The sequence below is a fragment of the Gymnoscopelus braueri genome (genome assembly GCF_963280865.1).
Source record: "Gymnoscopelus braueri genome assembly, chromosome: 8".
NCBI lineage: Eukaryota > Metazoa > Chordata > Actinopteri > Myctophiformes > Myctophidae > Gymnoscopelus > Gymnoscopelus braueri.
Window position 1 is genome coordinate 24789376 of NC_137609.1, and position 27950 is coordinate 24817325.

Below are 27950 nucleotides of genomic sequence, written 5' to 3' on the forward strand. Positions count from 1 at the left end.
GGAGCGCACTCGCCTATTAGTTTGTATTGGCCAGTGCGCTCAGTGCTATATTTCCGAACACACCCACTGTATAGTTGCAACCCAGAACTGTGAGGAAAAGTGATGTGCAACAGGTGCAGTTTGTTGTTCTTGATGTACCACATCTCCCCTCCTACCTGTGTGTCCTGTTATCCTCCAGAGCCCTAACCCATCTCTGACATTCTGTGTGAAAACCCACGACCGACTTTACTACATGGTGGCCCCATCTCCTGAGGCCATGAGGATCTGGATGGATGTCATAGTGACTGGTGCCGAAGGCTACACGCAGTTCATGAGCTGAGGGAACGCTCAGAGACACACCTGGGTCGTAAGAGAGACATGTCTGAGCAGCCAGACACCTGAGCTGTGTGCTGCACCACTCCCAGTCACTGCCCGTTGAGATGGAGGAGATTCACCTTGAGGGGATGTGATCATGGTGTGACAGATGGACATCTGAAGGAGAGATGAATAATCTGGAGTTCTCACCAAAAGCCTGATGCCTTGAAGCAAATGAAGGTTTTAACTAAAAGGCCTGTATTTTTAAGTGTTAATTGTATTTATATTGTCTTAAAGCCAGAATAAGGTAGGGGGGGGGGGAAATGTATGCTGCCTGAAAATGGGTCTATCAAGGGAACTGTGTATAAAAAAGAAATGACATAAATCACATTCTGTTTGTATTACCAAAGATAATATTACAATTACAACTAGTGCTTGTTTCAGACAAGAACAATTTTATCTTACTGTTTTATTGTTTTTTTTATCTATTAAAAAACCTGCAGCTCACATTGTTTACACTCCTAACATAAATCAACATTTAATACGCATTACACAGAATTTATGCTGCTTTTGATTGCATTTTATTTCTTTGTTTTGCAGCCTGTTCATTAATTGACCTTTGTTATGATTAACAAGGAACTTAATTTAGTAAATATTTTAACAATAATTAATAGTCATATTTTAATTGCTTTGCTGAAACAAAAGCAAGTACCAGATATTGTATTATTGATGTAAAGTTCGGTTAGACTATTGTAAGAATATTTGTTTTTATACTGTTCAAAGGGCTTTCATACACTAAAACACAATGAACATACTTGTATTTTACACAACGTTTGTCATAGAAAACTTTCTGGCAGCATTCTAACCACAAAATAAAAAAATATAAAAAAAAAAGAAATATTGTAACATTATCACATACATACTAAATAAAAAATGTCTACGCATCTGTTTTGTCTCTGATAAGTGTGTGTGTGTGTGTGTATATATATATATATATATATATATATATATATATATATATATATATATATATATATATATATATATATATTCTTTTTTTTTTTAAACTTATGAACACCTACTTAATTAGCATTTTGTACTCTCACAAGTAAACTGTTAATTACAAATTATGTTTAAATACCCTCATTAACCATAATGAACTGCTGTTTCTGAATCAAGAGTAATGCTTGGTGTCCCCTTCAGTGAATTTAACACATTGTATGCTGTGTATCTTTGCATTATGAGAGTCTAGTGGCTTAATTAGTAGTGTGGCTGTCAACACTGACTATCTACATGATCTGTTATTAAACCGCCCCATATACAGCATTAAGCATTACAAATACATTTTCTGCTTGGCCCTAAAGTATGTAAACAAACAACAGAAATACAGCCTCCAAACATCATGTTCTGAAATTACATGCAATTTATCTACACATGATTCAACACAGAGAAATTCTTAACAGTTTTGAGAAGACAGCTACAAAAAGTCTCCTAGAAAAAAGAATCGACATAGATTCTCTGCTAAAGTGACAATATATTGAACATATTTATATGACGATTTTGTCAAACTTGTTTGAGGGAAAATAACCATTCTCCCTTGTGAACACAGTTAAAATAATGCCAGTGCACATGTGCATGCATTGACAGACAGTAACTTGTGGCTGGGCTGTATTTGATTTATTAATCGCAGAGATCGTTGCCAGATGAAAAAGACATGTACTACTGTCTGTAATCACAGACGCACACTCTGACAGGTAGATTCAATTAGCCTAATAGCTGGAGAGTCAATTTTTCATTCCCTGGCTCAAAGTGGTTAACATACTATTGCCTTTGAACATATCAGAGTTTGCACATAGCCTCTTACATTCGTCTTCAGCTGACACTGAAATAGATTTCCACGTCCTGCGATTCATTACCATGGAACATCTGAAGTGCCTTGTTGAATAAATAAACAGATCTGTAAAAGGGTTGTGAGATCATTATTGTGCTGATGAACTTGACTGACAGGCTTCTTCAGTATAACTGAAATATTCATGAACAATAGGTGTACAACAAAATAAATTTCAATTTCAAATGTAACAGCAGATAAGTGATAATAATCTAGAATTAGTCCTAAGTGAAAAGCCAGTACTGACCTCATGAGGGCAACAAAAACATTAATTTATATACCAGGCTAGTATAAAACTTAGTTTACTCTCACTGTTGTGGAGTAACTTGGTGATGACATATCTAAAGTCAGTACTTGTTTTACAAATTACAGCTTTGGGAGATGGCAAAAACAATAGGTAAACTGTATTTGTAAAATAAAGTAAATATCAAAGAAAACAAAATGATTTCCCGGATTTCCAGTACACATCGATCACGTTTGACAGAGTTTATAAAAAAACACATCAATGTTTCAGTCACAAGGACCTTGTGTAATTTGTTTTATTTTAATTCCCTGCACCACGGAAGGGAGAAATCAGATTGGTGTGCGTGTTCTCAACTTATCAAAGAAAGTAAAAATACCAGGATAAATACTGGTACATATTTTATTTTAAAGAGAAACTTCACAGATTTTTAACATGGAGTAAAACCTGGCCCAACATGAAATGTATGCAATTTTACGTAAGCTGGCAGAGACTTCAGCATCGTTGTAAATGAGCTACTGTATATCTCAGTAGGATTTAGGGCAAACAAAATGGCACGGTTACCCTTTGAGATTAATAATAATAATAATAATAATAATAATAATAATAATAATAATAATAATAATAATAATAATAGATAGATAGATAGATAGATAGATAGATAGACAGACAGACAGACAGACAGACAGACAGACAGACAGACAGACAGACAGACAGACAGACAGACAGACAGGCAGGCAGGCAGGCAGACCAACACAGACAGACAGACAGACAGACAGACAGACAGACAGACAGACAGACAGACAGACAGACAGACAGACAGGCAGGCAGGCAGGCAGGCAGGCAGGCAGGCAGGCAGGCAGGCAGGCAGGCAGGCAGGCAGACAGACAGACAGACAGACAGACAGACAGACAGACAGACAGACAGATAGCTACATAGATAGATACATAGATACATAGGGCATAATTATCTCAATAATTCCGTTTTCATGTGCGGATAGAGCAGTATGAATTATGTTGTGAATACCCTAATGAATCAGCCTTTAAGAAAAAGATCTTAGTTCTTGAAAATGTCAAGATCACCGTTGATGGACAAGGAGTCCCAAAGGTTCTAAAGGCTCAGACTGGGAGGATCAGACTGACACATCACAAGCCCAGAAAAACTCATTGACGAACCACTTGGGACACAACTGCACTCAACAGTGTAACCTTGCACAGTTTAAAAGGTAATGGATGCAAAAAGAATACGTAGGTATAACAGTGAGTTTAAATATGTGGCCTGTGATTATTATAGATGATCTTAGAGGGTCTTAAGGGTTTTAATCTGAAATGTATATGCATAGTGTGTTAGTTTGACTTTGTGGTGATCGCCATGAAGCCGCAGTACATGAATTGAAAAATAAATAAGCTTTGTAAACTACAAGTCTTTCTGGTTTTGTGTTCCATGCACGTCTTTAAGAAGAAGGGGTGGTTTCCTAATTCTGTGACATCCCAGAGGAGAACAAAAATAAGCTGTAGTCCTCCAAAATCAAACACCACTAATTCACCGCAGTGTCCTTAAGGAATAGTAAATAAACAATAAACAGAATGACAGGCTGGATTACATCTGCCATGACTGATGTTGAATACAAATGATGTTAGTCAATTTGAAGCATACAATAATGAAAATTATCAAATGAGTGGTGTGCACCGGTTTTTGGAGACTTGATTAACTAATTTGAACCAAATATCCAACCAAAATGCAGCAATTTGTAAACTAAACACATACAAAAGCACGCGAAACATCTCTGCAGAGATGCATTCATTCACGAGTTAGCACTGAACTTCATGTTTTAAAATCATGTTCAAAGAGGGCCAAAACTTGAGGACAATAAATTCTGAAAGCAATGATGATGAAACGATGATGTAACCCTTACTAATGTGCCATACATGTACTTTGCATGCAGAGGCTTCTTTTCTAACTTCTATGGGGATGCACAATATTGAGACAATGAAATTGGCTATGAATTAATGGCCAGCCTGGCTTGTACACATAAAGAACTAAGCCACAACTTCATTTAAATAACATTTTGAAGTAATCTGTTGGTCTTACTTCTAGATTTCACCTGTTGATGACTTTATCTATACTAGCCAAATGTAGATTATGCCTTTAAATACATTTAAAAGACATGTGTTTTTAAAGGTTATATGCGGTGTAATCAAGTCATTGTGTGTACATTGTGATCATTGACAAATGATTTCTAGCATATATGGAGACAACATTGAACTCATAGCAGCATTCACTGGGGGTAACAGTGGATTTGTCTCATGATGAGAAAACAGGGAGTCCTCAGTGGACCAATTAAACCAGCTGAGAGAGCAGTCAGCGATATCCTGGGAGACCTGCTAACTTCACCAACCACTAGTATCTCAATCTGGTCACTGTTACGACTGCATTTATATGGATTGCATCAGGTTAACCTTTTACAGCTCAAGCTCCTCTAATAGCAAATTATGTGTTGGCTACTTTACATGACAAAAACAATGCCTTGCTAATAGCTCTTCAGTAACTGACTCAATGATGTATTTCCCAAGATAACCTGATAAACACAAGTGACTTTTATTGAGCCTACATAAATACTGATACCCCTTTTCACACCCAAGCATTGATTAATAATCGAAAATCTCAACACACTATGATACTTTACTGTATATTTCAAATGGTCTGTTTAGTTTATGTTATGAAACACTTACTTGACTGATAAACATTTTATTTGCATATAGTAATGGACAGTGGTGGAAGAAGTAGTCTGATTATTTCACTTAAGTACAGTAAAAGTAGCAATACCACAAAGTAGAAATATTCAAGTAAAAGTCCTGTATTCAAAAAAACTTTTTTTAAAGTACAAAAGTATTGGCATCAAAATATACTTACAGTACCAAATATAAAAGTATTCATTATGTAGAATGGTCCACCATCATATTGTAATTAGTAATGCATTAATGTGTTCATCACATTAATGTTGCAGTTGGTAAAGGTGGGGCTGATTATGTGCTTCTGGGTAGCTTACCCTATAATAATCTCTATTTTAGATATATTTTTGGGCTTTTGTGCCTTTATTGGTAGGATAGTAGTCTGACAGGAAATGGGGGGAGAGATGGGGAGTGACATGCAGCTAACGCCGTCGAGTTTGGGACTCGAACTCGCGAGGTGCTGTCAGGCTACTTTGGACTCCGCCTACTATTCTGGGCGCCGCCTTACCCATTATCCCTAAACTTCTTTGCCATTTTTTCCTATTTTGAAAAACATTTTCAAATAGTTCAAAAAGCCGATCTACAAGCTCACAACCTGTCGATGTAGATCGGCTAGTTGAACTATTTGAAAATGTTTTTCAAATAGGAGAAAATGGCAAAGAAGTTTAGGGATAATGGGTAAGGCGGCGCCCAGAATAGGGCCAGCGGTCAAGGCCAATAATCCCTCTATTAATGAACTAAATCTATGTCTGTCTGTCACCCTGTCACGGGCTTAACTCGAAAAGCATCAGAGAAAACGGCCTGAAACCTGGGCTCTCATACTGTAGGATCCCGAGGTGTGTTCCGTCGATTGGCAATTCAGACAGACCAACTGTTTACGGGAACCGAAAAAACACAAATATCCGTATCTGTCTGACCGTGGGTCTGAGGAGGTATGCATCTGCTTCCCTAATTGGCCAACCCAAACCATCGGCTTCATGGATTGGCAGAGCGTCACATCACGTTTGTGCCGCTTGGCCAGTATAAGTCCCTGATGCGTGCTTATGGATCCCACCGCACTGCTAGGAAGACCCATTTTGATTGGCCAGTAGTCGCTGTGATTGACAGTTCTTCCTACCTAGCGTTTTTGCAACTATGCCTAAACCTAACCCTAACCCTAACCTCAGTAAAACTATGCCTGCCAGGAAGCCAATCAGACACAGGTAGGGCTTATGAGTAGGTCTTCCTATAACCTTGGTGGAATCCATAATTTAGCGTCCCTGATTGACCGAACTTCACATACAATTGTGCTGCATATGCGTATGCAATGGCACAGAAAGTAGGCAAAAGCCATAATATGGCAGTAATGATGGGATGGAGGAGAAGGAAGGCATCTTTATCAAATTCAAAGAAAAGTGCGAGAACAGAAGGTACAGTAGGAGAAATAGGAGAGACTGAGAGGAGGTCATCATAACATGTATGATGACCATGTATTCCCGACTTGCATTGTTTCCGACATGCATGGCCCCGAGTGGGCCATAATATATCATAATTTATTTGTTAATGTATGCTTTGTATTAATACCATAAGTCTGCAAATTAACTCTAAGCTGTCAAAGAATTGTAGTGCAGTAAATAGTACAATATACAATGGAGTAGAAGTATATATTGTTTTAATTAAATACTCAAGTAGAACTTCTAAACTAGTAGGGCAAGCATGCTTCTCAGTAGACAAATATATTGGGTGTGCAAAAAGAAATGGTGATGGACCCAATTTAGGCAAAATTACAATACCTAGATTTGCAACTCAGCAAGTGAGGTGGAGGAATGACTGGCCAGGATGTAAGAAGAGGAATGCAAAGAAAAATATGGAAGAGAGCAAATGTGTGTGTGTGTGTGTGTGTGTGTGTGTGTGTGTGTGTGTGTGTGTGTGTGTGTGTGTGTGTGTGTGTGTGTGTGTGTGTGTGTGTGTGTGTGTGTGTGTGTGTGTGTGTGTGTGTGTGTGTGTGTGTGTGTGTGTGTGTGTGTGTGTGTGTGAGTGAGAGAGAGAGAGAGAGAGAGAGAGAGAGAGAGAGAGAGAGAGAGAGAGAGAGAGAGAGAGAGAGAGAGAGCGAGCATTGTAAATCCCATGGCAACAGCTACCAGACAACAAGTCTAAAATAGGGGGCAGTGTCTGCTATTACTATAGCAACAGGAGAGCAGCTCATTCAGACAGCTTCGGGATTTGCTGAAAGGAGAACAACAAAGCTTTATTCTTTACATAATTCTCATTAACAACTATTACCATACAAAATAAATAAAAAAATAACCAGCTGTGTCTCACTGAAGAGGCACAGGAAGGGTGTCATGAAAGAAAGAAAAAAGCATTCTCAAAGTAAACAATTGGATATTAGTCAACAATAAAAAACACTTAAATCTAACTTTCAGTAGTCACACAACGGCTGAGCTGATATCTATTCAGATGTGATTCAAGCATTAAAAACAAGCAGAGGGAGTGTTTCCCAGTCGTTGTGAAATGTCAATTTCACAGCTCATTATAATTTCTCAGAGCAGCTGTAATGTTGAATTAACACCCCTACAGAGCAGACATGATCTTACAGATGGTAATAACGGTTTGTCTGTGAACATGAAACCATATACAGTAGTGGCATGTAATAGCAATTGAACTATGGAATAGTAGCATGAAAATCTATCATAAAAACATGAGTTATTCAATTACACTGTCTGTCTGTGTCTGTGTGGGGGCCTATGTTGAAGAAGAGATAAACTAGTGAAACGTCAACCTTTAAAAAACGATCAAAAACGATGGAGATTGGACAAAAACGAATTTCACCCACTGTTTTACACATGCAAACCTGTGATGTGACAATAAAGATGATTCTGATTGTTTACCATTAAAAGCATTTGAGCCACTGCCCACTCACTGGTGATGGATGCCACCAGCACCAGATTCAAACTTCATCTTCTTGTGTGTCACTCCTCTCAGAAAGTCATGTGTCAGTATCATATATATACACTGTATTGTCCAGTGTCCTGTTCAGTGCGAGCTGGTCTACTTTTAATGACATTTTGAGGTATTTTTCGACTTTTGCCATTTTCATTACTTTTACTTCTACTCCACTACATCTCAAGAGGCAAATATTGTACTTTTAGATTTTGATTATTATTATACATACATTTCGGCTATTTGAAAATAGTCGATCTACAAGCTCACAATGCACATTGTGAGCTTGTAGATCTGCTATTTTCAAATAATTTGTAGACATTTCATACATTTGAAAACTTGTAAAACAGGACATTCTGCATAATGAGTACTTTCTACTTTTGGTACTTTAGGTACATTTTGATACCAATACTTTTGTACTTTACTCAAGTAAATTTGTAATTCTGTAGCCTACTTTTACTAGAGTATGTCTACATTGCAGTATTGATACTTTTACTTAATTAAAACATTTGAGTACCTTTTCCACCACGTTTTTGTTTTTCCAAACGTTCGTTCAAATCCATGCCATTCCATACTGGGCGGTTTGTTTACGTGGAGCATGTGCTGCACTGCCTGCACACACACCGCATGAAGAAAACATAGGGATGATGATGCGTTGCCTCGCCTACCATCAACCAATCAGAGTTGCTCGTCCATCCGTTCCAGCCAATGAGAGCGACGCCATCCGTGCAGCCAGCCAATTGCCGTCTGTCCGGAACACTGATGCAACTTAGCTGCAACAGCGAAAACACCACGTCCTCTGAGGTGTGCTTCCACGTTGATACTATCAAATAGTTCCCTCTTTTTCCGAGTGAAAGTCTGCTATAATATTAATAACGCCACGTGTGACTTTAACATTTAAATGCCAGGTTGATAAATGGATGTTTACATTTAAACAGTTGTGCTCTTTGTGAATCAAGGCTTTCAGCAGACTGTGGATGTATTACATTTGATTTCAACATACATGTACTGTATGCCTCGTAGGACATCATATAGGACACTATCACTCCACTACTGTGTGGTCTATGCATGCAGTGGTGTAAAGTAACTAAGTGCATTTACTCAAGTACTGTACTTAAGTACAGTTTTTAGGTATTTTTTACTTTACTGTAGTATTTCCAATTTGCAGTACTTTTACTTCTCCTCCACTACATCTCAGAGGCAAATACATTAACCACTTCAGCCATATACATTTCGGTCATTTGAAAATAGCCGATCTACAAGCTCAGATTTTTTTTTAAACTTTTTTGAAAAAATATGGGACATTCTGCATAATGAGCTACTTTTGATACCAATACTTTTGGTCATTTTACTCAAGTACATTTAGAATTCTGAACTTGTAACGGAGTATTTCTCCATTGCAGTATTGATACTTTTACTTGTTGTGAGTACTTTTTCCACTGCTGAATGTAGGCTGAGCCTCTTGGAGGAGAGAGTGGGGCGGAGGAATCTCTCCATCCTCCAACATGTTATGAACCCGGTGACGCGGTCGGTTGCTAGGTGTGAGTGAACTGATGCTCTCTCTCTCTCTCTCTCTCTCCCTCTCTCTCTCTGATGAAGAGTCTCTCTCAGTTATCAAGTCGATCACAACAAAGCAACAACACTACTACCTCGATCTCTGCCAGGATATTATCCAGAGCAATAATATGGCTTTTTAATTTTTTTTAAAGAATTTGGACCTGGAAAGAAGTCGTGCTTTGCTTTAGCAACGCACCCTAAGTTCTCTACATTTTCCGCCAGAATGGAGTAAGTAGGACTCACTCAACTTGTGACTTTACTATAGATTCAGCATTCTAAAATGGCTAGTCCCATTCCTTGATTCTGATTGGCTGGTTTCCGTTTAGTAGTCGTGATATATGAGGCTATAATCTACACCTTAGATGAGTTTATATCACAGCACTATGATAAAACTTTGCTTTATGGTCTGTGGGCTTTGGTGCTGTTATTGCTTTGTTGCAGATTTGCACATTTGGACAGGCTTGGTTTGATTAAGTGCTTTTTGTGTGATTTTATGGGCATTTAGCCTAATGTTGGTCGTGATAATAGTGCATGTAGTAGCTACGCAACTTCGTCAACCAGACAATAAACCTAAGATTGGACATTTCTCCCTCAGTAGGCTTCTCGAAGGGCAGTAGCCTACGTTCAGGGCTTTGTTTGAATCAAATGTCACCTTGTTGCGCAGCCGTTCGCCTCCATCAAAATGATTCATTTGAAAGGTTTTATGTAGGTCATCGACATGATCTGATTAGTCAGATTTAGGCATTACAGAAAACAAGAAAAGTCTGGTTCATCTTGTCAACAGCTGATCCCATGACAACGTCACTTAGTCCCACGTGGTTTGAAGGCGTGGAGTGCATTTGCTTTGTGGTTATTCAGCACTACATGGGTCATTCTCTCTCTCTCTCTCTCTCTCTCTCTCTCTCTCTCTCTCTCTCTCCAGTCTACACATTCTGATGGTTGACCTCCTTTGTTTGCGTATTTGTTTGACATTCTGTTATTTGATTATATGTTTCGCAAGTCCTGCAAGTCTTAAGTTTTACTTTAAAGAAAGTGTTTCTTCATATGGGGCATTTGTGGGGATCACTTCAAGGTGATATCCATTTTTAGATCACTGGCCAAAAGCACTGCACTAGCCAGTGCTTACTAACCAAGTGAGGCTGAGAAACGTATTGGTGGCACCATGCTGTGTTTTACAACCTGCCATCACCACAGTGAACTTCATACTTCATGTACTCATTTCACCTGCTCACATTTTCTAACATCCTCACTCTCTGTTTACCTTCTAGGTTTCATTATGCTTACCCAGCCCTGCTCTCTGTGGCTCATTTGTCAGACCTTGCTTGCTCACATCATATGCTTGGACGTGGACTGAATCAAAAGACCAATAGACAAAATGATGGCAACATCAGCTCCTCTTTGGAAGACAATTCGTGTCTGCCAGGCAGACCCCCTCGCTCTCTCTCACCCACAGGCTAACCACAGCCAATCACAGGGGTGCAGGGGGGAGGTGTCAGAGGAGAGTCAGCACTTAATTGGTGAGTTGCAGAGAATACGCTTTTTTATTTTTCCCCATTTCAGGTGGGCACGGCACTGCAGCACATTCGTTCTCCCCGAACTGTGAGTAATAAACTAGCTATGTCTAACTGATTAATATCGCTCAACTTTTTTGAAAAAAATATCCTTCGAGCCTCCCACTATTTGTCGCTAAGACCGATGCCGTGCAACATGAACGACGATATCTGCAATTTTGCATGACTGTGCTTCAGTGAACATTTCTATGACCTTTTTGGTTCATTTGGGGTTTCTTGATGTTTTGCTTGCCTATGTTTATTGTTGTTTATGTTTATGTTGTTTATTTAGACATTTCTTTCTCTTTTCCTCAATAGGTGATGGTCTCACTGACTGGATGACAGAAGAAGTGGATTTTGCCTCTTACCTCCCAACCCCTCCCTCCCCTCCCTCCCCCACCAATGCCTCCCTTCCCCCTTCACCCCTACAGAGTGATATCCAGGTGCCCTCTGACTTGGAGGTTATGACCTCTCTACTGCAAGAAGAGCTGGCCCAGCTGGAAGACTACTTCCTCTCCGAACCCCTGCCAGAGAAAGGGCTAAAGTTGGCAAAATGTGACAAGGGTCCAATGCCAGCGGGGCCCCAGCCGTTTTGCCAGCTACCGTATGCGGCATACTCTACTTCCAACCAGCCGGAATCCAGCCCCCTTCTTGTTACCTTGGCAACCGGGGAACTGGACCTGCTGAGCATTTGTGGTGGGCCCATGGGTCGATCCAAAATTCAGAGACACACGCCATACAACTTCAGCCGCCCGAATGGGTGTGGTCGCAAAAGAGTTCCTGATGGGATGAGGTTGGTTGATGGCTATGAGAGTAATATATGGAGTTCCAAAGGCAATAACTCAGGTACCTCTGCGGTGACCCTTAGCGGTAGTTACAGCTGTGCAGAAGATGAACGTCTGGTAGGGAAAGGTTACTGTGTGGGAAGCGCAGTGGAGATTAGATGTGCCGTTGTACCCAAAGAGAAGAATTGCTGTTTCAATCAAGAGATGGTAGGTGGTGGAAAGGTTATTAGTGGTGGATTTGGTTTTGGTGGATCGCTAGATGTCACACATAAGAAAGAGGATCAGTTGATGTATGGCGTGAGGGAGACCAGTGGAAGTTCTGGCATCAGTGAGGCGCTGAGTAATGTCAAAACAAGCATGGAGGTGAATAAAGCCACCATTCCATGGAAAAGCCAAAGCAGTGATGGCTGTTACCTTCAAACAATACCACAGTCTGAGGCCTATCATAGCTTCTTGGAGAACATCAATGAACAGGTGAAATCAGAGAGTTTACAGATAGCGCATCAAAATGATCTACACTGTAGCTATCTTGATGATCAGGGCACAGAGTGTCTTTTAATGGCTAGGGAGGGTCTTAACTTAGGGTCTCCAAGTCACAGACAGGCATGTGTACTGGAGGAGGACCACTGCTCTGTGAAATACGAATTGGACATTCCAGTAGAAGGCGGCGGCGGCGAGCGCAAGCAGAAGAAGCGGGATCAGAACAAAACAGCCGCCCACAGGTATGTTTAGGTCTGTTATGCCTGATTTAATACTTAGGATTCACTTTGTTTTTATTATTTTCCGTAGGGTTGGGGATTATGCCTTATTTATACTTAAAAGCGCGCAAGACGCAATGCGCAACCAATGCGCAACCAAGTATAACTCGGGCTTTAGCGTTAACGTTGACTATCTGAAAAGATGATTAATATGAAAAACAATATGATTTCACTAACATTTAACCTAAATGGTAATTTTTCCTACTGTTTCATGTCAATGCAGGTATCGCCAGCGGAAAAGGGTGGAGCTAGATATCCTAGAGGAACAGCTGCATGGTCTTGAGGGGCGGAACCGCGAGCTTCGGGACAAGGCAGAATCGGTAGAACGCGAGATCCAATATGTGAAAGACCTACTGATTGAAGTTTACAAGGCCCGTAGCCAAAGGCTCAAGCAGGACACCAATGCATAACGCCAAACTTGTGCAAGTAGATTTAAAGTGGACATAACAGGGAAACTGTAAAGATTTTTTTGTTTTGTTGGAATATCCACAATTGAATGTTAGTGATTTTTTCTTTCTTTCTGTTATGGTGTGTGGGGTAATTGCATGTTTTGCTATGTCTGTTCGCCCCCCCCCCCCTCCCCTTTTTTTACGAACTAAGTCCAAAACCTATTCAATGCTTCCACTACTTTTGCAATATTGAAATCGAACCCATTGAGTCTGCACTGTGATGTAACGTTTTAAATGACAATCATTTTGAATGGATTACAAGTTGAATGGGTCTACTAACTGAGATCAGCTTAATTTCGAGTGAGCTAATATTTATTATGCAGGTTTAAATTATTTGACGGCCTTACATTGGAGTTGATGTCAGCAATAGAACTGAAAACATATTTGTATTTTCAAAATTTATTTGTAAATATTACCCATTTAAAATAATTGATGCAAACTAATTTATGTTGTGACTAGAGGTGAAATAGTTGATTGATTGATTGTTTTGAATGCACATTTTAGAAAAGATTATTTTTCTAGAATTATTTTGACTGTCCCTTGAGAAGGAACTAATATGGTCATGATTATGGATAATTCGAAGCATTATACGTATTTTACCTATATTATGGTGAACAAAATCATCTCATACACAGTAAAAATAACTTTTGAAACTCAACCTTGGCAAGAAATTCAACATTATAATCAAAACATTCTATCTATTATCAATACTTTATACTATCAATACTTTCTATCTACTATCAATACTATCAATACTTTCTATCTATTATCAATACTATTGATATTATTATACTATCAATATTTTTTCTCTGGTGTGTTTTGGAAAGGTCTTTCATTTTAAATATTCATCACTAAATGGGAATCATATACTTTGAGAAAACACACTATATTTGGTTTTGCTGCACAAGAACATTTTACTTTACCAACTATAGTAAGTGGACAACCATATTAGTAGCCTATATTAGTAAGCCATGCACAGCAAATACTTTTATTTTATATAATATTTTGTATTAAACTATCATTTGTAGTTTCTTTTAAACAAAACCAGTCCACCTATTATTTTTCATCATGTGAATATTGGTATATTTTCTTTCTTTTACTTCTTTTTTTTGTGACCAAAAAAAAGAAAAATGAAATGAAATATGATGCAAACTGCCTTGAATGTGAAAACATAGTTCACCATGCTGTAGACTTTTCTCATTTGAGAATCGCAATACAATCTGTTTTGCAGCTCAGGTTATGTAATGTATCCCCATCCTCCTATGTGTGAATTGATTATTCGCACTGGAAGATTGGGCTTGATTATTCCAGTCTTTACATGGTAAAGATTTGACAGATTTTCCTTATGTGCAGCTATTGTGAGTAAGTTTCTAAAGCAGTCAGTCACACACCTCCTGCATGTGCAGCACATCCACTTTACATCTCTTTATATGGGTTTCCCTCTCTGTAGAAAATTTAGGATTTGGTCTCTTTGATCGCTTGTGTAGGCAATACGTTTTATATGGCTGGTATGCACTAATTTATAACAACTTTGTATGTTGAGAGGAGCTTAGTAGCATTTTCTTTGTAGAAAACCGACTTGAAAATAACCTTTTTAATTAGATTTGTGAAGTGAATTCATTTTGTTGCAGTTTGTTTTGGCAAACTGGCCACTCCAAGGAAATTGGAAATAGCCAATTGCGTGTTTCTATTTAATTGTTGCCATCTGAAATTTAGGGTCATAATGTGAACTTTCATTTATGTTGATTATTATGATTTTTTTTAAATGGGTAGCCTAAACAAGCTGTCTACTTGACTGTAACTTAATAGGAATTTCGGTTCCCGTAGTTAAATGAGCTTATATTGTAAATCTTTAAATGATTATCTAATTTATAACTATTTTAAAGCAAATTATTTATTTATTTTATTTTTCATCGACATTTTCGTTGTGTTCACGGGTTTTTACAAATAAAGTGATTGTGTCCATCGAAGTTCGGATATCTTTGTTTTTTAAGAGCTTTTATCGGTCAGTCAGACTAATTGTTAGCGATGATACAAACATGATTATTTAACATCAACAAACCGTTATAATATGTAGCCGTGTGTGTGTGTGTGTGTGTGTGTGTGTGTGTGTGTGTGTGTGTGTGTGTGTGTGTATTGTATATATATATATATATATATATATATATATATATATATATATATATATATGTGTGGAATTGGATTGGATTTGCCGGAAAGTCTACCATTTTGGGTGCGGTTTTTTTGCGCTTACAAAGACATGTCTGTGTATCCTGACTGACAGAAAGAACGGGTTCTCAACCCTTTTCATATCAAGGTCCATTATATATTCGGCATTTGAGCCACGGACCACCATTTGATGAGATTTTGCCTCTCAGACCCAAAACTTTGAATATTATGTCGTTGGATAAGATTTTGTCCACAATTCCATGCTGTATTAATGTTGATACCATAGGAGAGACAACAGGCAAACGTTGATCAAAATAACAATTATTGAATTAAGTAATGTTTAACAATAATTTAACTGTTGAGAGCGTAAAATGAAACCAAATGGACCCGTAAGGGTCCATTTGGTTTCATTTTACACTCTCAACAGTTAAAGATTTACCTAGTAAGGATCCATTTTAGTTAGCAACTCTCCATCATTTAGCTGGGGACCACCTGGAACCCCCTAAAGGACCACTGGTTGAGAACCACAGCAAGCATAGGCCTAATGGCTCCCATACAGAAACACGCTGTTGATTTCGATATGACTAACTCAACTCGTACATCAAATAGTTTTATTAGGCCTACAAACAATTGTATTATTATTTATTAAGTCCACGTCCTTTGTGAAATCTGCTACAAGGCAGGACACAGGAGACCGTTTCAGGGTTCTCCGCATAATTTAGGCCTATAGGCCATCATAGAGGTCTATAACACTATCGGGGGAAAAAACAAGAGGCCTAACATTGTTTTCTGTTGATCGCAGGAACTTGATTGTTTTACTCACCGTGCAACATCATTGTTGCGCAAATAAGGATAGTCTCCGTTTAGGTCAAACTTTATTTGTATCGATAAAAACGGACACATCGCAGTTTATCAAAACAATGACACCATTTCAACTAGACAGGCAATGAAAAATACCATCCTTTCGATTCTTGTCTTGATTAGGCCTATTATTTTTCTTGCTTTTATGGATATTTTTTTATTTAGAAAAAGAGAACTAGGATAAGTCTATAACCTGAACAAAAAAATATCATAGCAATTTTATGTAACAGAACAGATAAAACAATATTTTTTAAGCATCATAAAAACCTAAAGGCAAATATTTAGGCCCAAGAAATGGCATGTTTCTTAACGGAAATGCCTAAACCATTTAATGAATGTGTTAAAATAATTGTGTTCCCATGCATGAAGGTTGATCTGGGCAAGCTCTATAAATGTAGTCAGGTTTACACAGTTAAAGCAGAAAAAAAAACTACACATCATGTTTCATCTAGTGACATAAATGGTGTCAAATCATTTATAGCAGGGCAATGAGCTGTCCATAGTCAGGTTGTAGAGGTGCATGATGTGAGGCCTGGAGGAGTGACTTATGGGCACCGAGGGCCATCAGGACCTTGACATTGGTGGAAAGAGATACATTTTAATTTTAGATCTAAGGTCTCTCCTTCATACACTGTAAAAGTCTTAATTTAACTCTGAGAGTGTATATAAAAATGTAAGGGGACAATTGTATTTACACTCTCGGAATTAAATGAAAACTCTGCAGTATTGTTGCATGCCTGAATGAAGGAAAAACTTAAAGGGATAGTTCACCCCCCCCAAAAAATCGCATTCCTAAGCCAATAATTTGATGACCAGCGGACCGGTAGGCAGCAGTTCCGGTAGGAGACACAAAGGAGACTCATGTCTCCTTCCGGAACCGCTGCCGGTCATCAAATTATTGGCTTAGGAATGCGACAAAAACAAAAACATATCCATGAATTCAAGTCTGCATGGGGTGACTAATCGATCATTTTGGGGGTGAACTATCCCTTTAATAGAATAAATGTATTCAAATAACAGTCAAAATTAAGTCAACATCATGTAAATGCAGAATGGGTGCAGCTTTAACAACATTTGGACAAAAGAGACAGGGAGATGCTGAATAAAGACATCTCCATAATGAATCTTGAATGAAAACCAATATTCTATTCACAGTCATCTTTCTTTTGTTGGACTTTAAACATGTAACCCATCTATTTATAGCTTGTTAAACAAAACAAAAGTAAATAAAAAACGGTGGCAAGCATAAAGTTGGAGGCATCGAAATACACACGTCTGTCATGCCTTCCTATCCTGTTTACCTGTCGAATTGCATCCTCCCTGCTGCACATGCATAGGGTTGCTATGGCCGCTTGTCTCACTGCATGGTGGTCATCTGTACAAGCAGCAGTGAGAAGTAGGTTGGGCACGTCTGCTTTCAGAAGCAGGGACACGCCTCCATGGACATTTAGCAGGTTTCCCAGGGCTGAGCAACAATGGCGCCGTGTGAGGACATCATGGTCAGTAATAAGTGGTGTCAACCTGGCTGTCGTCCTATTGGCCTCTTCTATCCACCTACTCTCCTTGTCCTCATCTGCTCCTTGCTTCAGCATTGACGACAAAACTCTCCCTGCACCAATGTATGTGGGCACATTTTTACCTTTGTCATTCCCTTTGCTCCACCCTGTAGCGTCACTGCCCTTTCCATTGGCCCTTCCCGGTTTAAAGCCCACCTGCCCAATCAATCCCAACCAGTTCCCAACAGCCCTGCAGGCCATCCGGCGGACAGGGACACAAGGATCTTGAAGAAGATCTATCATGGCTTTGAACATTTCAGGCTGCAGGGTGGGTGGTGTGTCCCTCACCGTGGTGGGCATGAATGGATTTATGTTTCCTAGCAGGCTGCAGGTGGCAGCCCTAATCCGTTCACGAGGATGCGACAGGGCCTGCTGCAGCCCTGTGGATTCCAGGTGCACCTGAAGGCTGGAAGACCTTGGGGAGCAGCGGGCAACTTGGGACAACAGGTTTAGGAGCTCCACAGCAGAGTCCCACAAGACATCTGCCTCCAGCAAGGCAGAGAGCAGAGAGCTCGCTGTTCTGGATGGTGGGACCTGCCCTCTGGAGGCAATCACCTGGTTGGCCATGGGTGGAGATAAGAAGCCACAAGCCCCGGCAGCTGCACTGAGACGGGGAACAGAGCGGCGAGGGTCACACAGGAGCAGACGGCCCATTAGTCGAAGAGGCAGCTCTAGCAGGGCAAGAGGAAATGTTTGGATCACCTGCCCAAGCACAAAAGACAACACACAGTCAAGTTATCAAAGATCAAACAGCAGACATAAAAACAACAACACTCTCCCTGTGGCACGATACAGTGACAATTACTATGCCCCTGATGTGTGGCTAACCTGCAGTAGGCCTGTAACAATGCCACAGCTATCATACGACTGGAGAATCCTGGCCATGGTCTTCGAATGCAGATCCAGGGCAAATGGAAAACACAGCAAGTGGCAGCCCAGCACTGTGAAGCTGCTGGGGCTCAAATCCTCCCAAAGTGTACCAGGAGTCCCCTTGGACAACTTACGAATCCTGCAAGGTACCAGAGGGGTTATTCTTAGCATTGTACAGACATGGTTACCGTTCTGCTTTGGGGCTGGTGGCCCAGATGAATATGTAGGCTAGGTGAGAGAGAGTACCAAAAGAAAGGGAAAAAAATCATCAACACTAACCAATCAGCGTCAAGCAGATGGCTAAGGGTGTACGTGCACTTTGATGCACTCTCTGAAAACAGAGGAACACAGGACTGGGGATCCTTGGTAAAGACAAACAGCATGGCAGACAGGAAGACATATAGCCCTGATAAAAAATGAGATGGGGGGGAAAGTAATGTCAAATCATGTGAAATCATTAACATACAGTAGTTGCTTTCAATCAAATAGACTTAATATTACGATATACCGTTTGCTGAACAGAACTCAGTGTTGAGTGAGGTTTCTTCTAGTGAAGAACCAATTCTACACCACATGTTGAAAAGAATTTCTGAGTCTATCGATGAAGAGAGTGGGCCATTTTCCTGCTGATGTAAGAAAAGTGGACAAGACTTTAGAGGTTTAAATAAAATTCCCGACTTTATAGTTATGGTTGGTAGAAGTTCTGCTTTACTGTCCGACCTCTGAGAGTGCATGCAGAACCAAAGACAGGAGGCCATCACACTGTCCCCATCCTGGAGGTAATGAAAGTTGGGGCTGAGGGGGGTGAAACAGACACTGTTGCATTACTTTAAAGTTTACTCACATTTATTGTTAAACATACTGGTGGCACAGTATTAACATTCCCAATATATTGGTTACCTTATGTGAGTCACAGAGAAGGTTCTCCACCAGGGCAATTAGATTATCCATGGCAACATCCACAGACACCCCATGATGGGTAAACATGGACAAAACTGAGGCAGCCAGAGGCTAGATGAGGGATAGCAAACACATGTATGAACACCTCATAATTCACCCACATATGCACCATTGGAAGCAATTAAGTCATTAGTCACTAGTGATCAACTTAGTACATGTTAGACACACATGCCACTCTCATTGTTCAAGCCTGGGTGGTAGGCGGTGTTTGGGACTGCCTATGATTGGCAGAGGCTGTGTTACGAGACTCAGGTCTTATGTCCCTTTCGGGGTAGTCTCACGTGTCTTCCAAACTCACTCGACTCCGAATAAAGGTCTGGTGAAACTTTCATTTGAAACTGAAATTGAATAAAATGAACTGGGTGCGGGCTAAACTGTACCTCTGCAGTGGTGGGCAGATACTTTTACCACTGTGCCACCTGAGCTATTTTGTGGTTTTTACTTTTACCACTGTGCCACCTGAGCTACTTTGTGGTTTTTGTTTGAATTATGAACTTTGATCTGCAATTTACAAGATTAAAAACCACCATAATAAACTGGGCTGGCCAAGGGAAGAGGAAGACGAACCAGACGAATCTGCCATTGCAAAAAACATAATTGCCCAGTGATATTATTTTGGCCATGCCAGGCTAGAGGAAGACAATTCAATGCCTTTTGAGATTGAACCACACTCCTGTCTCCACACAGCCACCTGCCAGGCTACCTCTTCACCCACACATATTTCAGTAACACTTACACATGTCAGGGTACTTTGAAATAGCCCTATAACAGTTCTATAGCTGGCTGTAACAAGTGTGTACTTACTAACAAAGGGTTGGGCTTTGGTCGATTGAGAATTTTGATAAAGGGCTTGCTGAACTCTTCCAATCTACAGTAACAGAAGAGTTTGTCAGCAATATCAATATCACGTTTAAAATTATATTTAATAAAAGCAAAGAATACAAGGTTAGATGAAGCATGGAGAGAAAATCCAGACCTTTTCTCTGTTTCTACCCAATCACAATGCCTCTCCCAGTAGGTCAAGAGAACTACCATCATTTCTCCCAGCGCTGTAACACTCCAGGGTTGCTGAGCGGGCAAAAGAGGACACAAAGCAACAAGGTTATCAGCACTGTGTTGCTTACTATGAATTCAACCAGCAATCCAAAAAGAAATGTTTCCATTCCCGTGAGTATAGTAACCTCAACAAACACCGAGTTTTCAACAGCAATGTAGACCAAATCAAAAAGGAGCTGGGGCAGTCCAACTTCACAGCCAATAAGGTAAGAGCTCTCAGCATCAGAGGTCAGGATCAAGTTGCGTAAGATCTTCAGGGGTTGATGAATCTGCGATGCTCCCTCCAGAACTCCATCTATTAGCTGATCACAAAGAAAGACATCATTTTTCTGGCATAATGAAAGGTAAAATAATTACAAATGCTGAATTGAACTTCAGTACCTGGTGTTGAACTGTATTGAACTTGTTTTTCAATAGAGGAATAATGATTTGGAGGTTTGGTGTTTCAGGCTGATGACTTGGGTCTGTATCTTGGGCCAACTTTTCCCACTCCAATTCACTGTCAATATCCTGACACAAGAATAAGTGGTTACATGCATTCATGTAGTATCACATCACTACATACACAACAGTTCTTTTTTAAGATGACACAGACAACTTGTTTTATTTTATTATCCAGCGGGTAATATGGATGGGTCCATATGAGTCCATATAATGGCCTAATGCGTGTCAAACTGAGGGTCCTTGAAATGAAAAAGGTTGAGATAAACTTCTCTATATTGAATATTGTTCTGTTTATTGTGAGAGAAGATGCCGACCTTTCCGTGCGTGGTAGTTAGGCTGTGTTCCATGCACCTTCGCAACAGCTGAGGGCCGACCTCCACAGAGGGGAACTCCCGCTCATAGTCTGTGCTGATCTGACCCCTGCGTGGAATCACAAACACAACCATGTGCATTTGGATTTATATGCAGTCAAATCCAGAGCAGGTCAAATGGTACACTTTCAGAGTTAAATTAACTGTGATGGAGGTGCCATATACTGAATATAAAGTACTTTTCTAGTGATGTCTCATTGGCTTTATTCTTTGACTTCGGGCTCAGGACAGCATTTTCATCTGAGTGACTTGAAGTAACTGGGATGTCGTTTGTAAGAGGTTTGGCTGCAGAAGATGTTCTTGCTGGCACTGGAATGGCTCTTGTGTTACCCGTCTAGATGGTATAAACAGAACAGATTACAGCTCTTCTGTGGAGCTCTATGTGGTCGATGTTGCACGTAAGATAAACATATAGGTGGCTCTTTCACTCTCACATGTACCGGTTTGCTTTTTTTAACGTTGTCCCTCTGTTCTCTGGCCTTGCGAAGTAACCTGCTCTCTCCAGAGAGTGGCGCTGTCTTTTCAGCTACTTGCTGGAGCTTGAGTGCTTGCATGTCTGGGCTGGGTGTGACTGTGAGTGGGCTGAAAGCACCGCAGTCCGACAGAACTGCCCCACATCATCGAGGGGAAAGTAGTGAAAGGAACAAGCACACTTTTAAAGTGAAGGGCAGTCTCAAATACTGTACACTAAGATTGATATTATAACTCTATGTAGCCTCACCTAGAACTCCATCAACAACAAACGGATGATGCAGTAGTTCTGGCCAGGATAACCTCTTCTGGGGGTCTTTGGTCAATAGGCCTTTCAGGAAACTCTAAAAAAGCAAAAAAATTATTAAGAAAATAACAGTTAGAAGTGTTCAAGAATAACCAAACTAAAGACACACAATTGACAGTTTTTAATTACCTTATTCTTCTCTCAGTTACATATTTTGTGCAGCGGATACATTTGATAAAGGCAAACACGCGGTAGTATAACTATACGTTAAGCAGTATAGACAGTGTATGATATTGAAGCCATACCGTGCAATTCTGGCTCATAGTGTCTGGCCATTTGACTGGGTCTCTCACAATAAGCTGCACAAGGTGGAAGATGGAGTTGGTGTAGAACGGAGGCGCCCCCGTGTGGAGCTCATAGAGAATGCAGCCCAGAGACCACAGATCAGCAGTATGGTCATATGGCTTTTCCTCCACCAGCTCAGGAGACATGTACAGTGGTGTTCCCTTGATAGATGTCAGGACCAATGTGGAGACACTCATCGCTCTAGCAAAACTAAAAGGATAATTATGTTACGTACAGTATGTTTATAGAAAATATTCAGCCAATATTATTATAATATTCAAAACTCACCCAAAATCACACAGTTTCAACACCCCACCTTTTCCCAAAAGAATGTTTTGTGGTTTCATGTCACGATGAAGAATTCTATGTGAATGTAAATAATACAGAGCTGAGACCAGCTGGCAGGCAATCTCATGTACCTTGGAAGAGGAGAGAAATTCGCATAATTTAGATAAAACAAAATAAAATCTGTCACATAATGGTTTTGTCTGAAGTCCTTAATGTTACTGTAAATTATTACTTGATTTTCTGGTAGGTTTCCATCATCCTCAAGAATATGGAACAAGTCCCCTTCTGCATATTCAGTTACAACCACCACCTATTAACAACAAAAAACAAATACAGGATAGTGATCAGTGTCGTCAAGTAGGCTAAGTAAGAATGCTATTATTTTGGTGGGTTTATGCCATTTAAATTGGTCAACATAATGGATTTAGATTTTTTTAAAGGACAACAAATAAAACTGAGCTGACATGACGATAGATAAACATACCTCTCTGTCAGTCTCAAAGCTGTCAAACATTTGCACAATATTAGGATGCTTAAGTCCCCTCATTATTTCAATCTCCCTCTTGAGATTGTGGAGCTCCTTATCAGTGCGTCCCACCTTTGGAATAAACTTCAGGGCCACCACCTTATAGAGAAAGACGGACAGATAACTGTAGTAATAATGTTAGTTTTTTAACAACACTTACCAGACCAACTCCAAGAAAGTCGACCACAGTTACTGGCCAATATAATTTTCAGTTAGGCTGTTGCTGACCAATATTAAGGATTGCGAAAATAAGCAAATGCTTACTGCTACTGCATCATTAATGACAAATCCATAATTTCTCCATCAACGGTCGATGAAGAAGTAGGCCTGTCCTATAAGGTTGGTGATCAACCTTATTATAGGACAGGCTAGGGATATATCCTGCAGCTACAGCAAAATAATTGTTGTGCACAAACTAGTGGTAAATTAACTAGCCCTAGAATGTGATATTACATACATTTCATGCATTCCATATACACAGCCTCTAGTGCCCAATCTTCTCCCCCAAAGTGCTCACTCTTCCGCGGAAGACTGGGAAGCTTTGGTGCCCAGCCATCCCCCCAAAAATGTTGCCCACCATTCCTGTGTATTGATGAAAACTTCCTTGGGGTTGGGTTGCAATTGGTACAGGGTACTTTATCACACATGTGTGCCCCATAGCCTATATACGTGTTCTGCTTCCCAAAGGACGTTTCCATTATGTTCAATCCTGGAATTATTTTGGGCCCCGCAACAACAGCTGTGAATGTCGTCCGTGTGAATCTCGTGGAAAAGTGGAGATATTTTACTACACGTTTTCTGCAACAACTTTCAAAAATGGATATGAAAGGACGAATACAGGAAAGGTGGGCATTAGGGAAATCTGGGCACCATCTTTTTGGGAAGACTGGGAACTAGCGAGAGTCGGCACCAGGAAAAGTGGGCACTAGGAAGAGTGGGCACTAGAGTGAAATGTGGGAACCCGGGAAGAAGTGTTAAAAAAGTCTTTACCACATGCAAAACACTTTCTGTGAACACGAATCCTAAGACTTCAGGTGCCCACTTTTCCTAGGGCTAGAATACAACATAATTGGAGACTAGCCTTGGACCAAGAAAGACCATCATAGATGTATTTTATCGAGTCTGACTACTTTCGGATCTACGATAGTCTTGGCTAGCACCCACCAGTGCGTCCTGCACTTTCACCAGTAAAGCCCATACTTCTCCGTACATGTACAAAATAAATGAATAAGGTGCTTACCCGGTTGACCCAAATGTTAACTAGCGGTCCGGAGTCTTTGTGCATTTGTGCAATGTACCGTATTATTCAATAGATATGTGTTTTAATCCCGTCTGTGGCTGAACGCCCCCCCCCCCCCCACTTCCTGTTTACATTGAGTGTAATTCCGGCTTTCACCGGATGCGCCCCGTCACTACCGCCCACAGAATCCGACACAGACGGGATTAAAACACTTCTTTATTGAGAAATACGGACTAATACATTGCATAAAGACTCCGGAACGCTAGTTAATATTTGTGGCAACCGGGTAAGCACCTTATATATACGTATATATTTGTTTGTACTACATGTACGGGGAAGTACGGGCTTTACTGGTGAAAGTGCAGGACGCACTTGGGGGTGCTAGCCGAGACTATCGTAGATACGAAAGTAAAAGTCAGACTCGATAAAAATTTAAAATGCATCTATGATAGTCATAGTCTTGATCCAAGGCTAATTGGAGACTAACAACTTACCTGACCAGTAAACCTTTTCCGTCCCTTGTAAACGCGTCCATACGAACCTTCTCCTACCAGTTCCAAAACGTGATAGGAATTCATCTTTGACAACATTCAATGAACATTCAAACTAACGTTGTTCTACCCCCGGGGGTTTGTTAGAAAGTTTATTTTTCTAAGTCTTCTTCTAGGCTATAACTTGGACTGCAACTCTATGTACTACGTGGTTCAATACAGATAACATCAAGTCCGTAACAGACATTCTAAAATTGTGCTACGATATACTTTCCAAAGTACTAAAAAAAACAACAAAACAACGCTTTATTAGGCTAACTCAGGGAGCCGGATTATCCGCCAATTTACAATCGTATCAAAAATACTTACAAACTATCTCCTAATTACCAGGACGTCAGCGTATTATTTTTTTAGATGCATGCCATACTCTAACTTAACCAGAAAATATAAATGTCCATATTTTATTCCCCTTGTAATGTAAAACTATAGGCTGGCTTCTCTATGGACAGCGAGTATGCACGGGTCCTTAGCCTAGCAACTACGTTTGCGTTCCTAGTAACGGAGGAGCAAAAAACGCAGTCACTACGAAACACTTTCCTCTTCGTTAACGATACATTAGAACTAGTCTATTTTGTATTTTGTACTTACATTAAACCAATTAAACACAGATACTACAATCATACTCACCGATATATGATTTGGCAAACAATTTTACCTTACGATGGCAAAATGACAGTGGTGTAAAGTAACTAAGTAGGCCTACATTTACTCAACTACTGTACTTGAGTACAAATACAATTTTGAGGTATTTTTTACTTTACTGGATTATTTAAATTTTTCTGTACTTTTACTTCTACTCCACATCTCTGAGGAAAATATTGTACTTTTACTCAACTACAATTATTTGAAAACGTTAGTTACTAGTTACTTTTTAGATTTAGATTTTTATGACTAAACATACATAAGCACTTAAGCTCTCTATACATTTCGGCTATTTGAAAATAGCTGATCTAAACTCACAAGGACACAATGTTGTGAGCTTGTAGATATGCTATTTTCAAAAGATTTTCTATATTGAACTAGTTTGATGCCAATACTTTTGTACTTTAACTCAAGTACATTTTGAATACCCGGACTTCAACTTGTAACAGAGTATTTCTACATTGCAGTATTGATACTTTTACTTAAGTAAAATGTGAGTACTTTTTCCACCACTGCAAAATGAGAGTAGGCTAGGCCTATGCAGCCTAATCCAGTAGTGCTCTGCCTCTAATCAGCAACGCTTACCTACAGCATTCGATATTGTAGCGTTTAAATCAAGGCTATTGATGATTTGTTATATTATTTACTTCGATATAACAAAACGTCTCGACCCCCCCCCCCACACACTATTGAGTGTGCAATACCTAATGTGTCCGCAAGATGTCAGTCCTGCTTCATTGAGAAACATGTTACCGTTCATGATGTATCGAGCCAGCAACAGGCATTTCACAATTCTTCGAGGCAAATTGAATTGTGCTCTTCCAAAGTGTGTGTGTGTGTGTGTGTGTGTGTGTGTGTGTGTGTGTGTGTGTGTGTGTGTGTGTGTGTGTGTGTGTGTGTGTGTGTGTGTGTGTGTGTGTGTGTGTGTGTGTGTGTGTGTGTGTGTGTGTCCTACAATTTTGCCTCTGACATACCCCACAAACTCTGACAAACCCCAGTCAAACACACAGACTTCTATATTTTTCTGGCCATAGGGTGCAACTTTCAAATTTGGCTACTGTTATCTACTACAAATATTATTAACATTGAGTGACTGTAAGTTCTTCCAGGGGTGAAATGCTCCTTTAAGTGCAGTACTGGAGTTAATGTAGCCTATAGGCCACTTTTTAATTACTTTCCACTCTAACCACAAAGCAGTGGTGTAGAGAGGTGACACTGACAGATCAGATGACTAACTTTATTTTCAATGTTGTAGGATCTGTCTGTGTGTTCAAGTCCTCAAGGCTTGTGGTAAGCGCTGCAATGTTATATTGCCTTCAACTGCAGCCTATTTATATAATATATTTATAAAAGCCTTCTTACAAACGCAGATCTCTGCCAGGCCTGCTCGCATAACTGCTGTGGGCAGTGTCAGTCATGGGGTACATACAGCCACCAAGACACAAAGAAGCTGCGGGGGAGAGTTTATACGACAGACAGGCAACTTTTCACATTTGTGGCACCCCCAGTGAAAGCGCTTTTGGTGGTGCGCTATAAGCAACTTGGCAGCTATTCCAATTTGGGGAAGATTGGATTTTGTGTTGAAAATATATGCAGTTTTTGTAAGAAATAGGCCCCGCCCACAATTGTATGACTAATTACAGGCAAACAATATGGACTATGAAACCATCAGTCTGTCACATGATGCTCAAGAGCATTTTGTACCTGATTTGGTGAAAAAACTAAATCATATTTCTGCAACAATGATTTGTAGCATTTGCGGTGGTCAGTTCATAATTTGTGCCATTTTCTTTTCAAAAATCTGTAGGAGTATAGTAACAAAAAGTGTTTTTTGAAAATGTTGGAAATCTTGTCAGGCGGAAATTGGCACTGACTATATGGGGAGTTGAGTCATGATCCAAGGGACCCAGGGGAAAAAAACCATTTATTTGTATGACTTACAGTTCAAGAGTTATATAGGCCATGAAGCTGCCTATTATAGCGCCACCATGAGGCTGATTGAAAATTTGGGGTGCAGGTTCTTCCTCTGCCTTGTGAGAGTGTGTGCTCAAAGTTTAATGTTGATCTGTCCAGCGGTGGAGGAAATTAGCTGGTCACAGGCAGACAGACAGACAGACAGACAGGCAGACAGGCAGACAGGCAGACAGACAGACAGACAGACAGACAGACAGACAGAC

The 27950-nt window shown here is 40.0% G+C and overlaps 3 protein-coding genes across 4 annotated transcripts in view; 2 read left to right on the forward strand and 1 right to left on the reverse strand.

The window, feature by feature from the left end:
• The window catches only part of phldb1a (pleckstrin homology-like domain, family B, member 1a), a 32955-nt gene extending 32346 nt beyond the window's left edge, over nucleotides 1-609 (forward strand). Inside the window, exon 25 of the mRNA XM_080435988.1 lies at nucleotides 179-609. Coding sequence (XP_080292114.1) covers nucleotides 179-319 — 141 coding nt within the window. The 3' untranslated portion in view covers nucleotides 320-609. The remainder of the gene's footprint in view (nucleotides 1-178) is intronic.
• Nucleotides 610-9768: 9159 nt separating this feature from the next.
• On the forward strand, nucleotides 9769-13137 carry atf5a (activating transcription factor 5a; the record flags this gene model as incomplete). The annotated part of the gene is made up of 4 exons (XM_080435989.1): nucleotides 9769-9862; nucleotides 10903-11151; nucleotides 11503-12691; nucleotides 12951-13137. The coding sequence occupies exons 2-4, from the start codon at nucleotides 11010-11012 to the stop codon at nucleotides 13135-13137; spliced, it is 1518 nt and encodes a 505-aa protein (XP_080292115.1). The 5' UTR covers nucleotides 9769-9862; nucleotides 10903-11009.
• Nucleotides 13138-16239: 3102 nt separating this feature from the next.
• Nucleotides 16240-25293, reverse strand: stk36 (serine/threonine kinase 36 (fused homolog, Drosophila)). 2 transcript variants are annotated; one of them, XM_080434734.1, is made up of 20 exons: nucleotides 25075-25293; nucleotides 23299-23439; nucleotides 23047-23124; nucleotides 22815-22945; nucleotides 22487-22736; nucleotides 22185-22278; nucleotides 21904-22070; nucleotides 21643-21797; nucleotides 21407-21512; nucleotides 21030-21158; nucleotides 20774-20950; nucleotides 20569-20660; nucleotides 20397-20460; nucleotides 19533-19643; nucleotides 19353-19427; nucleotides 19141-19255; nucleotides 18912-19038; nucleotides 18591-18771; nucleotides 17508-18464; nucleotides 16240-16777 (listed from the first exon to the last, which is right to left on the reverse strand). In XM_080434734.1, exons 1-20 carry the CDS (start codon nucleotides 25168-25170, stop codon nucleotides 16682-16684), a joined length of 3342 nt encoding a protein of 1113 aa, XP_080290860.1. In that variant the 5' UTR covers nucleotides 25171-25293; the 3' UTR covers nucleotides 16240-16681. The 2 variants fall into 2 exon arrangements, with proteins under 2 accessions (XP_080290860.1, XP_080290859.1); XM_080434733.1 differs by having other exon boundaries at nucleotides 19141-19258.
• Nucleotides 25294-27950: the final 2657 nt, after the last annotated feature.

Bases quoted from the DNA above. Each gene is read 5' to 3' on its own strand.
- stk36 (XM_080434733.1), bottom strand. From the start codon at position 25,170: ATGTTGTCAAAGATGAATTCCTATCACGTTTTGGAACTGGTAGGAGAA. The intron at 22,946-23,046 runs GTAATAATTTAC...TCCTCTTCCAAG, and splicing joins GAAACCTACCAGAAAATCAA to GTACATGAGATTGCCTGCCA. The intron at 21,159-21,406 runs GTCGGCATCTTC...TTCTTGTGTCAG, and splicing joins TAACTACCACGCACGGAAAG to GATATTGACAGTGAATTGGA.